Below are 13,524 nucleotides of genomic sequence, written 5' to 3' on the forward strand. Positions count from 1 at the left end.
AGTTTGCTTACAGGCATTGTAGTTGAAAACAAACTTTGGATACACAGGCCATGTCCAAATGAGTGCAGCCGTGTGGTATGTGGCATCGCGGCCCCGTCTGTGGCGCCCTACGCTGTGCATTCAGGCGCTTCCCATGCTGCTACCTTGCAGCATGGGAGGAGATTGAGGGGTTTGACCCCTGGAGATCCAGGGGTCAGTAAAACCTGTGCAGAAAAAAAGGGGGGGCGGTGCACATGGAGGCAGCACTATGCTGCCCCAAACTGGAGTCTGGCCAGCTGGAACCATGCTTTGGCCACTGGCGAGGCTCCAAGCTGCAGGAATGACATGGCTGCAGCTTCTCCAGCCCCCAGATAAGGAAGCTGGGGCCAGCACAGTTGCTGGCCCTAGCCACCTGGGATAACCTGCCATATGCCAAAGGGTGCATCTCACAGGTGTTCCCCAGAGATAACTAGCAGCGGTACAAGGTGTCCCACTGCTAGTTGTCCCCAGGGAACTAAATGTCCACATTTGTCTGGATGTGGCCATAGACAAATGAAATTTATATCAGACAGGAAAGGGAGTGGTAGTGCAACAGCTGCTGAACTAAGGCTCGTGCACAGAATTAAGTTCTGGTCCTACCTCGCTGAATTCATGAGAAGCTTTGCTGCTGACATTACAGAGCAGAGCGTCCTACACTAATGGAGTTATGTCATAGCAACAGCACTCTTATCAGTGCTTGAACAGGGTTGGCTTCACCAGGGTTGGTTCTTTCCTATTTTTTTAATTCAGCTATATATTAGTATTACTATAGTATGTAGACACCCTGGCCAGTGGTCAGGGGCCTTTTCACTAGTCACTGTACAGTCAAGTACCACTGTAATCCCTGCTCCAGAGAACTCACTCCGTATACATCAGATAGGTGAATGGGTGGAGAAAGCAAAAAATGAATAGGTGCAAGTGATTTGGGAGGTGCGGGTTAGTCAAATGGGGTTTTGCAAAAAAGTAGAAGAGAGAATGTAGTTTTGGAACAGTTAGTTGGATTACAGTAAAGGTTTATAACCCACCTAGTGTTCAGATAAAGCTTGATGGGGATCTGAATGAGATTATGTGATGTAGTGGCTTAAAATATGGAGGGACTGACCCTGATGACTTGGTGGTCTCTTTTAGACCTATGGCAAACTCTGACTTCTGCAAATTAATCACTGCTCTTTTCACTACTGCCTGGAAATGATCAGGAGGCATCACAGGATAATTTGGTAGATCACATCACAGTCTCAAAATGGGAAATTTTTCCACAGGTGAAGAGGCAGCCCAAGGAAAAAGTGGTGAAATGGCAATAGGGAAGTTTACGTACAGGCCATTGATGCTGCTGTTCTGAACAGTGTCAAGGCGGGTCACCTAGAGTCCTTTAACAAGCACCCCAATACGAGCTAGCCTGGCCTGCCAGTTTAGTATGTGTTCCAGGGAGTAATAATCAGTGATCAACAACTACAGATCCTAACATGCTGCAAAATCCCTACAAAATAAATTCAGGAGTAAAACGAGTAAACCGACACAGCTCTTCGCAGGAAATCATGAGCAACCAGAGATGCCAATGAATATTATTATTGCCAGTATTATTCATATCTCATGGAAATGTAATGATTTATGCCCATCAAATGCAACCACGAAAAGAGCATGTTTTGTTTGCTGGTTTAAGGTATGAGTGTGTAAAGGCCTTTTGCTGTTATTTTAGAGTTGGTTAATAGAGTTGGAAAGCCCAGGGTGCTTTCATGAGAGAGAGTGGATAGGGTCCAGATTGAGAGAGTCTTTGTCATTAATGGGCATTGTTTCCTTAGCCAGCTTGCAGTTACAGAGCTCCCCATCTGAAATGAAGAGTCAATTCCTGGTGCCTTTACATGGGATCACAGCTGTACAGTTTTCCCGACCAGCAGGACCATTCTTTCTATCTTTCTGTTCCCATCAGAAGCAGTTAGTGTCTTTCCTACAGCCAGAAGTTTTCTTTCTTTTTTCCTTGTGCTGTTCATTGGCATGTTGTAGGGGCACTCTGCCCAGTTATGTTATATATCTTGAGTTACCAGGGAACTGTGGAGTAACTGGCACCAGGAGGGACGGTACAGTTGAGAGTGTACCAATGGTTTGGCAGCCTGGGGAATTGAGCCTGTTTTTTCCTCTCTCTCTTCATGCTGTGGGAATGTCTAGGGGAAAGTCAGGAGTGTTTTGACTGTCACTAGTCTAGATGGAGGAAAAAAGTGTATCTTAAAACCAGCTGGGATAATGCTTAAGTACTAGCACCACATCTTGGGCAGTCAGGTGAACCTGGGGCACTAGTGTCACATCCAGAGTGGCCATACCAAGCCCGGTATTAAACCTGGTCTACATAGTTTTTGAAGTAGTGTCATTATTTTAATTATAATTATGCTGGTAGAAAATTATGCTTCTATCACCACAGATAGTTCTACTGATATAGAAGTGCCTTGTATTGTTATAAGTTGTTCTCCTTTCCCAATGGGAGTGTAACTTTACCTTCTCCTTTCCCAATGGGAGTGTAACTTTACCAAGCACTTGTACACCAGTGTAGCTGCACAGACTAGGGTGGGTGTACCACTGTAGCTGTGATGAAATAGTTAAGTTGGCACAGCTTTCTGTGTGCCCTGCATAGTTCTAGAAAATGGCAAATGCATATCAAACAGGTGGGGAGGGTCTCTCTGCCTCCTGTAGCCTCAGATGACCTTGGCTGTCTAAGGAGCTGGCTGCAGGCTGAATCCCACTGGCCATTAGAGAACAGAGTGGATTACACACTAGTTATTCCTTGATTCAAAAATACTCCCATGAAGACCACTTCTGAAGGGCAAAGTCATGCCTGACAGCTGTTTTCCCCTTCCTTGCTAATCTCCTTCAGGCACAGTTTATGGCAGTCGTGCAGACAGAGCTAACATATAACATGAGTCACGGATGACCAATGGAACCGTGCTCAGTTCTGCTAGGATTTGCACTGGGGATTTTCTGGAAGCAAACAAACAGCCCCTCTGTGGAGAGAAAAATATTTCTCTGCTCCTTCTTCTTCTTTCTTCTGTTGAGTTCAAAGCCCACCAGTGCAAATCCACTGCACTGGAATGTCTGTTGGAAACCTAAAGGCATGAATCTGCAATGGAGATCATGCCGAACTACAGTGTCCTGGTGGGGTAGCCCTGAGGGCATTGCATCTCCTCATGCACAAGTAAAGCCTTAGTAAGACTCAGCATACTCTCTTCTGCACATCCAGTTTATTATGCTGGAGCATATAGAGTGGATAGAAGTAAGGGAGCACCTGCTTGAATAACCTGGAGAGAGAATTGTATTTGCCTTTGTCCAGAGAAGAAGGCTCCTTCAGCCCTCAGTCTTGCACATCCTTGTGCGATCCAGATATAAATTGGCCTTAATGAGGGACCAGACATCATGCCCATCAGTGGAGAAGTAGGACTTAATTTCAAGGTTTTTCTTTCCCTGAGTAGATGCACTCCGGCTGAAACAGCTCGTCACAGTCAACAGGTCAAATACTGTGCATTAAACTGCAGTGTGACAATGCACCTTGACTAGTGACACATGTTGCAGGTAGGGCTGGATGCTCTGAACTGCCTTCATTTTGCTCAGTGAATGTCAGGAAACTGGAAGCCATTTCTCTGAGGCCAAGCTCCTTGACATTATTTACTATACAATGTGCTGTTTAATGATGAAGCAAAAGCCAGGAGGCCATTTTCAGTGTGAGAAATCGATGACTTTACTGCATACCTTCCCTTTGAAACAGGCCTGGTTAAAGCAAAGTGATGAGAAAACACCATGCTCTCCAAATCAGAGTTGTGACCCCAGATAGGGTTGTGGCACTTAGTTAAGTCATGAATCCTGCAAAGAGTCAGCTATAGCAGTCAGGCTTGGATCCAAAGTGAAGTTGCAAAGCCTGAAGTGGGATTATTATAGAAAAAAATTGGGAACTGCTTCTCTAGAGGCTGTCAGTGCCCATAGCATAGTTGAGTCACTGTAGTCGGGACTCTTTCAGTTAGCACAGCGCTCTCTGCTGCTGTGTGCACATTTACACTTCGAAGTTTTCCTTCCTGTTTCATATGGGAAATAACATAGACAAACCAAATACAAACAGAAACAATACCAGCTTGCATGTGCATAGCACCTTTTGCCTAGACAGCTTTGGCTTTCTTTTTAGACCAAAATTGACTGCATGTGCTGATGCCCGAGCAGTTGAACTCAACTATCATAAGACACACACAGAGTCAGGATTTGTGTTCTCACAACTAGAGAATACTTATTTAGTGATGAGAAGACACAAATTCCCAACTTGCTCCAATGTATTCACTTGTTCAAATGCAAATTAAAGACCCGAGTCTCCATTTCCGTGCAGCTTTTATGGACATTTATGTTAGTCTAAGGGAACACTAACTGGGGGCGAACATGCTACTATTCTGATCTGGAAACATTTTACAACACGTGTGAATGACAATACAAGCTGTTTGGCAGCAGAGAGTTGGACACCTTATTGCAGGGTCAGATGAAATGGGATGGCTAAATGTAGTCCCTTATTTAAAGGATATGAAGAATAACTTCAGATTTGTCCATGAAATTCTGACCAATTCAGTATCTTACGCAGAAAAGCTCTAAAAGATCTGTAAGAGCCAAAAGATTTCAGATATCCAAATAACCTGTCATATCCCTTTCTTCAGAAAGGTGATTCTCGTGAGTGAGAAGCTAGATTACTTCTTTGCCTGTATCCTTTGTAGCCTTATGGTGTACCACATTTACCACCTGTGACTTGCTGGGGAACTTCCAATACTTTTGTCAGAAGCTGTTGTTGATGAGTCTCAGGTACTTGGAAAAAGTTCATTTTCATTTATGTAGGCCAGTAGCACAGGCGTAACAAAACACCTCCCTGGGGGAAGGCCGAGAGTGTGGCTAATCAGCCATTCCCCATAAGCATTTTACAATGCTGCCACCATCCTCCATCCTTGCTGTACTAGACAGAATCAGTACTTAGGCACTCCTTTAATAACCACTTCAGCCTGCTTCTGTAGTTAACGTTGGATTTCTCTTCATATTTCAGATCTTGTTTTCCAACATTGAAGACATTCTTGACGTGCACAAGGAGTTCCTTACTGCCTTGGAATTTTGTTTACAACCAGAACCTCAATCTCAGCATGAATTGGGAAATGTTTTCTTAAAATTCGTGAGTACAATGACTTAATGCTATCTGCAGTTGCAGCTTCCTGTTGTACGCTCCCGTGCCCCGTAGCTAGCCCTAATCTCTAAGGTTTGTAGCTGTACCATGACAATGTGTATCTCGTATGAAAGTTCTGTGTGGGGTGGGAAAAACCTTTGTGAATGAGGTTAGAACAATAGAAACCACATCAAACCCAGCTAAATAAGGAGGTATTTTTAGAAACTCTTCCTTTTCCCATTGCCTAGAATTTCTTTTCTTCCTTTCCTTTTTTCCCAGCTGATCACATTTTATTGCTGAGAGTTTATTTGCTTTTGTTCTAAAGGTTTCAGGAGAGTAGCACGATTCTGAATGGAATCAGTGCAAAAAACTCTATGCTATAATATGAAATAAAACTGAGGTTTTAAATTCATAAGCTCCAGGGAATTCAAAGCTGATGTTTTCACTGTAGTGTTTCTCCTTGACTATACAACGAGGGCCTGATTTTCAAACTCTGAATATACACAGCTAATAAAGCTCATTTGCATGAACAATTACACCATTTCTATGTATAACAACATACAGTCGTACAAATATTTTTATGTGCAACTGCTCTTCTCAGGGATTTGAAAAGCAGGAACCTCCCATCTCTCTTGTAACAAACATATTTGGTGCAAACTCTAGTAACCTCATTCGGAAGCAGTAATTATTCATCAGATTTCATTCCACTGTGCTTTGAGGATCTGGGCTTCATAGTGTATCTGAATCTGAATAGACAGAAGTTATACGGCCATTCGTTATGTTCATAAAACCTTGGCCCTTGTCCCCTTTGCTTGAGTTTGCTCATCATTACTGTTTTAATAAATGTCACATAGTGGTACTAGACTTTCTTACAAATGGCAGTGTCCAGAACCTGTAATCAGGGTCTACTCTGTCAGGTGCTGAGCAAAACACCCAGGGGAACATGATCTATGCCCTGAACGCTTCTTAGCATCCCTCTCTGTCAACAGGATGTACTCTTTAGCATGTACACACTTTAAATATGTGCATTAGATGGAGGTGTCAAAAGAGAACATTTCCTGGTTGATGCGGTATAACTATGTGGTTTGTCACAAAATAGCACTGAAGACCCAGAAATGTTATTATCTAGTCATTCCTCCCAAATTCAGCCACTGGTGTAGAACTTTATGAATAAAAATTTTGGCTAGGCTTCAGTGTACAAATGTAACATTGAATAACACTATTACTGAGATGTTTAATAATTGATAAATAAATGGAATGTTACTTATGAATAAAAGATACCGGTATATGTAATGATGCAGAAATGATTAAACAGCAATGCCAGTGAGATGAGTGTTGCCGCCAGTTTTCCTTGTAGAGGGACTCACCGACAGACACATTCTGCATCAGTTCACGCTGAAAAGCGTTGAGTGCATTGCCATCCCACAGTCCCAAAGAAGCAAAGGCCAGCAGCCCACATGCTGAAATGAGCCAACGTCTTTTCAATTCCGAATGTGCAGGCAAGGTCGGGTTATCCATAAATGCATAGGTGTCCTGCCAGAGGTAGGGCTCTGGTTCTGAGGATAGTGCTGTAGCAAATAGATAAAAAGGAGTCAACAGAAGACTAGTGAAGGAAAAGAGATGTGAGGTCCTGCAGGAGCAAATAGGTACATTTGAAGGAAGACTCATGCCCTGCCACAATGCACAATTCACTAACACATATCTGACACCTGCTTCTTGATATCCTTGATACAGCTGCCAGTGTTCAAAGAAGGTTACCAGTTTCCTAACTGGAACCGTTCTGGTGTATCGGTCACATGTGTGGGAAAGCTATGCTAAGGAAAAATCCCAGATGTATCTAATTCAGCTGCTGGTGGTCCCAGATGTTCCCTGTGGAGTTGTTCCATAGTTTCATTCAAAAGTATGCAGCATTTTGCCATCAGGAGACTGCAGGATGGATCCCTTGATCCACACTGAAGGCAGGAAAAGGAAAAGCCAAGACTTATCCTGGAAAGATGAAGTCTGAGGACACACCTGTTGAATGTTTTGCAGAGTCCATGTTAGCCAATTTGCTTTGTGAACAGATGTATTTGTCTGGGTTTGCCTTTTACATTCCTTGTCTTAACCTCCTTCACCCCCACCCCCCCAAAAAACCCAAAACAAAAAAAAAAAACCACAACCAAAAAAATGGAAGAAATGCTGAAGAAAAAACCCACAGAAAATCATTCCCCACCAGATAGTGCACGTGAATATTATTAAAGATTCTGTGACTCCAAAGTGTAGCTGCCCCTTTGTTTTAGATTATAGTCAGCTTGCAGTGTCCCAAGGGGAGTTAGTAGTGAGGAAGTAAGATAAAGCCTGTGCAACCTGAATGTGACACTATATCTTCCATCAGGATCACTTGGCTTAATCACAGGGTTGTCATCATTCCAGTTACAAGTGCCACTTCCGTGTCACCTGCCAGATGTTAGCACAGATGTTCTCCAACAGAAATTAGCTGTTGAAAAAAAAAGAAAGTAAACTGCTTGTAAGGTCAGGAAATAGATCGGGTAGCTCTGGAATCAAGCACCTGCAGGCTAATGATACTATATTTTTCTGACACTTCCTTGGCGTTACTAAGTACTAAACGCTTTTCCTGAGGTTTCTTGTGTTACCCATCCCCTGCTGCTGCTGCTGTGTCTGGATCCCACCTCTCTGCGCCTGTCTGTTCCTATCCTTCTTTTGTTCTGACAAGGTTGCAGCACCGGCTCTTTCCATGGCTGCTCTTGCACACTTCCTGGGCATAGGCTCTCTATGTGGCACTCTCCTTCAGCAGTGGGCTCTTGCATCCTGCTGCCCGAGACCCCTGGGACTAGAGCTAACTTTCCGCTTCTCCACCTCCCCCTTCTGCCCTCAACTCCCCAGTGGTTTGGATGCACCCTTTACCAGAACTGCAACCTGCTAGGCACTCTGGCTTAGTTCACTTCTGCAAGGGCGTGTGATAGTTGAAGCAAACAGGCAGGTGGGAGGGTTTCAAAAAAGCAGTCAGTCTTTACACTGTGTAGTACAAGGGATGTACAGACCTAGAATAATGGAAAACATGCCTATGTGTGTTTCCCTGCCTCCGTTTCCTCACCACTCTTGAATAATTCTTGGGTTTATGGCAGAGTCTTTCCAGGATCCTCTCTCTCCTGCATGTGGCTTGTCCTCTGAATCACCATCTTTTTCTGAGCTCTGCAGACAGTGCTTTTTTGCTCTTCCACTTGTCCTCTAAAATGAGTGGTGGACTCCTGACTGGGGAACCTCCAGCTCCCTTTGTCAGGTGGTTTCTTGATCAGCTTTATCAGACTGAAGACTCCTCTCAGGTGAACTGTGACTGCAGACTTGACAAACAGGCTTTATTTGGGCAGTAGCCATCTTTTTCTCCACTGGACTGGATAGTCATCGTGAATGGATGACCATTATTAGGCCTGTGCCAGGTGAAATAATAGTTCCTGTTTGTCTCCTGTGAATTTTAGCTCAACATGGAAGCAAAATGTCATAAAGTTAAAACAACCTCCCACTCAAAATGAAGTTTGAAGTGTTGTAAGCTGAGTGCACACAGAACCCCCAAACCACCGCACTTTATCTTAGATTCTCCTTTGTCCAGCCATGGACATACTGTATGCAGGGCAGATGATCATTGAACTGGCCAGAACTTCATTTCCCTGTTATTGCCAGAGCTGATTCATGTTGGGTGGAAACAGCAAAGGAAGTCTGTGCAGATTCCTGGAACGTAGTGAACTACCTACTGATGCTGATGTAATCTCAGAGCCTGAACAACATCTGCCTCCATAAAACTCATGATCTTATAAAGGAAAAGAAAAGGAAAAGAAATGAGAAACCAAAGTTCTTTAATAAGACTTTGCATCCTCCATTATGTTTACTTGGGACAGTGGCATTGTCTATTGTTTTCACACCAGTTCCAGCTGGCCAAGCAACACCTACAAAACTATAGGTATAACACTAGGTGAGCAATTATTTTGCATTTCCCTCCATTCTTCCTTGAGTCAGTGGTAATAACAGCCAGACAAAGAGCTACCTGGTTAGCCCGGTTATGGGTCTGAAAGGTCTTAAATGGCTGGTTTAAAGGAGGAGTGTCAGAGAGAGGATGCCTCAGAGACAGAGACCACTGCCCAGCCAACCTTGGTGGTTTACTTAGTCCCATCAGCTTTGTGGGCTGCTATGTATTTGAATTAGATGCATCTGGGATTTGACCCTACTGTGGGGATACGATCAGACAGTTCTGCTGCAGCGATCTCTTAGCATCTCTCAGTTACGCTGGAATCCTGCAACTTCCTTTGCAGCCAGAACCCTTTCTCCCTTTCTCACTCCTAAGAAAGTTGGCCCAACAGTTGCTGTGCAGGCCTGGGCCATGGGAGACCGAGGTTCAGTTCCTGCTCTGTCATAGGCATCCTGGTCGATCTTGTACAAGTCACTTGGTCTCTCTGGGTGTGTCCACACAGCACAAGGCAGTGCTGCTCAGAGATCCCCTCTGTTAGCTCTGCAAGTGCTAGTTCTGGAACTAGAAACAGTCGAGCCTTTTTAGTACTGTGCAGAGCAGCCTTACACTCCTTCATTTCTGTGTCTCAGTTCTGGCTCTGTACAATGAGGGTACCAGCAGTTTGCTGTCTCACAGGAGTATAGTAAAGGTTCTGAGCTGCTGAAGTCGAGCTGTATACATTTCTCTGAGAGATAGACATGTGCTCCGTTTCAGCTCCATAAGCTTTTTAAATAGAATATATATTCCCTCTTCTAGGACCTAAGCCTTCAAAGCACTGAAGCATGGGCTTAAGATCCCCTGAAGTCTTGAACCACTTTGAGAGTATACTTGAGTTCCTGAATAGAGATGGACTTAAGCCCATACTTAGAGTTAAGCATGTGAATAAATGCTTTGATGAATTGGGATTGTAGAGTCTAGAAGCTCTTTAGAGGGGAACATCTTTCCCTTCCCATTTCCAGGACTCGAACTGTGTGAATGATTGATTTTTTTTCTTCTTTTTTTTTTTTTTGGTTTGCTTAGGGTCAACTGAAATATTTTATTCAGTCCCAAAGTGAAATATTTCATTTGAAACAAACAAACAAACAAGCCTTTTAGCTTAAGCCATTTATTCCAGAAAGATTTTGTAAGGAAAACTTGAAATGTTTCATTTTAAAATGTCAAAACAGAATATGTAATGTTATTTATTTACTTGTTTTCAGTCAAAACAGTTTGCCAAATATGGCACCCGTTCATGAACAGTCTTGCTTGATCCCAAATTGCCCAACTCTTCCTAGGACTTCATGCAGAGCAGAGAGAACAAGTGGGAAAACAAAGTTTTTGGAGGCTTCAAATTGAGAGCTGTTATAACTTATTTTTAGCACCAAAGTCATCAGGTCTGATTCTGGATTCAGCAGATGTGCTGAGTAAGAAGGTGCCATTTTTACATAGTTACTTGCCTGACCATAATTGTCCTTTAAGGTTGTAGTAACCATGGGCTCAGAATCCCAGCGCTGACATCTGTAATTATGTAACTGCCAATTTCCTCATGGAGGGGAAGAAATGCTCCATGTCACCCAGAGAGGAAATTAAACCCTTCAGACACTTGAATAAATTAAAGCATAGCTCTCATATTTGTGGATTTTATACATGAAGGACAGCTGGAAATGACTTGATGAAAGCACTCTGGTTTGTATGTATAATTATTGTAGCGAGTTGAGTATAGCAAGGGGATTTTGTCATGATCTAAATATAACCTCCCAAAACGTCAAGCACAGAGCTGTAGTCAGAAACCTGAGCAATGTCATTCGGTCGTGTTGCATTAATGCAAGTTCCTCTCCCGCACTTGAATGGATGCTGTCGTGTTAATGGCTGCTATTTTTAGGAAGGTGGTTTTCAAGCTTGTGCGCATCCAGGGAGCCGAGGAGAATTGAGGGGCGCAAATATGCGAGCAACTCACACGTCTGCATCTGCCGCTCTGCAGGCAGGAACAACCCCGGTTGCCACCATCCTGCTGTACTGTGCACTCGGCCCTGACTTTTCTTGCATCTGTTGGGCAGGTGCCTCTGTTTCTATCTAGTTTCTCAGCATTAAAGTCAAATACTGACGTGAGCCTTGCAGCTGTAAATCCAGATGTGTAGCCGAGGAGCACAGATCCTGAGCATCTGCTTTCTAGCATGATGCCCTAGTCTCTTTGCGGCTGTTGCTTTATGCCATGATTATTATGTTTGGACAGAAATCTATTTACTCTTAGCTTGTTGCTCAGAAATAAAAGCAAAAATGAGTGTTCAATCATATCAGTGGTCCATTAGGGGACAAAAATCATAGCAGCTTTTTATTTCGTTCCTGAGCATGTACCTCCAGCTTTTGAGCTACTGACCTGAATGCTAAGTTATGCTACTGAATCAGTGTAAACAGTTTGTCTTCCATGTGGACCTAGGGGCTGTGTCCAGATAAGCGTGGCCGTGTGGTACGTAGCACTGCAGACATGTCTGTGGCGCCACATAGCACACATTCAGCTGTTTTCCATACTGCAAGGGAGCAGGAGGGTTGTTGGGTTTTTTTGATGCCTGGATATCCAGGAATCAAAAAAACCCACAAAAAAGACAAAACAAAACAAAACGTGGGGATAGTGCACGTCACTCAGAATCGGAGCCTGGCCCACTGGAGCCATGCTCCAGCTGCAGGCCAGGCTCTGAGCAGCAGGATTGCCGCTGTGCAGCCCCAGGACCCCAGGAAAGGCTTCTCAGGCTATCACAGTGATGGCCCCAGCCTCCCCTACCCCACCTGGGGTAACCTGCCACATGACACCAGAGACAACTAGCTGTGGTAGAAGGTGTCTTGCTGCTTAGTTGTCCCTGGGAAACCAAACGTCCATGCTCATGTGGATGCGGCCAGGGGTGAGAATTCATTGTAGATGCAGATATATATCCCCAAATCTGTTACTTTATTGTTTCAATCAGCTACCGTTCCCACTTGGAACTGCCATAGTGATGTTAAATAAACCCAAGTAAATTCTACAGGTACCTAATCTTCAGCTGAGGGTACTCAGAACTGATCTTCTTCACAGCAGATACGGGGATACAGATGGAATACATTTATGCCAAGATCCTAAGTGAGAATTTAAAAGTGTCAGTGCTACACTTAGAGAACTTTAAGTAGGAAGTAAATTACTGTTTTCAAAAGAAACCCTGATGGTGAGATGGTCAGAGAGGCACAGGATAAACTATAGTTTTTCCAAGCATCTTTTCATCACTTTAGATTCTGAATCACTTTACCGGACTAGAGACTAATGCACATATAGCTCCTGGTACTTCTTTCTGACCTCCTTTCATTCTACTAGATATTATATTGAAATCTCACAGCATGGCTGTCTGACCCATCAGTCATGAATGGAATAACTTGCTTCCCATCCAATTCATTCATGCTAGAAACAGCTTTTATTGCTTTTTTTTTTTTTTTTGTAAAACATTACGTGGTATTCTCCAGGTTATTGCTGCTTGTAGTGGGCTCAGCGTGTTGGATCCTTTTCATTAAGAAGAATTCTACTGTCACTGTCATTCTGGTGTTTTAAATAAAGCAGAAAACTGGTGCTACCAGTTGTCCCTTGTATGTTAACAGTTAGATCTGATTCCAGTAGGTGTGTTCTTGGGTGTGGCATAGGGTGCAGGAGTATGTAGCATGTTGCATGTATGACTTTATTCTTTGTGCTGTGTGATTCTCTCCATTTTATTGTGTTCCCTTTCCCTTCTTTTCCTTTTCTGCAGTATTTTTTTGTACTTGATCGAATCCCTAGAAGCAATCACATACTGTTGACTCATTGCTGTATTAGAATTACAGACTGATAGCTTTTCTGTTGCTTGGCCAAATACTTGACCTGAGCCAGCTAACTGATTGTCTCTCTCATAGTTAGGGGGTCTATTTAATTTGCAGTTTTCGCAGAAACTGCAAAAAACAGCATTGTCCACAATCACTAGAAAGTATTGCATTGGTTGCTGTTTCCCAGGAAATCATCCTAAAAGAAAAAAAAGCATATTATTCATCTAATACACGGTTTTAGAATGTCCCAATGCTTACCACGATACAGAGACAATGCAGCAGCCACTGAAGCCATAGATCACGTGAGCGAGAGTTACTGTCTGCTAGTGACAGAGTAAGTGAGGGCGCCAGTCAGTGAAGTGAACATGTCTCTGTTAAGGTTAGCATTAATTAGCATTTCTAAACTTTTTTGTAGAGCACTACATATAATAACAAATTATGATGATATGTTACAATTCATATTGCGTGCACATTTATATTTATAATATATTTAAATTTAGATTTAAATTTAATATTTATATTAATACTAATACAATACATTATATGA

At 43.1% G+C, this 13,524-nt stretch overlaps 1 protein-coding gene across 1 annotated transcript in view; it reads left to right on the forward strand.

Moving 5' to 3' along the window:
- The window catches only part of PREX1 (phosphatidylinositol-3,4,5-trisphosphate dependent Rac exchange factor 1), a 277,523-nt gene that overhangs the window by 141,407 nt on the left and 122,592 nt on the right, over positions 1-13,524 (forward strand). The window contains exon 3 of the mRNA XM_019539798.1: positions 5,069-5,191. Within this exon, the coding sequence (XP_019395343.1) occupies positions 5,069-5,191 (123 nt within the window). The remainder of the gene's footprint in view (positions 1-5,068; positions 5,192-13,524) is intronic.

The sequence above is a fragment of the Crocodylus porosus genome, unplaced genomic scaffold (assembly GCF_001723895.1).
Source record: "Crocodylus porosus isolate Cpor-Errol unplaced genomic scaffold, CroPor_comp1, whole genome shotgun sequence".
NCBI classification, from domain to species: domain Eukaryota; kingdom Metazoa; phylum Chordata; order Crocodylia; family Crocodylidae; genus Crocodylus; species Crocodylus porosus.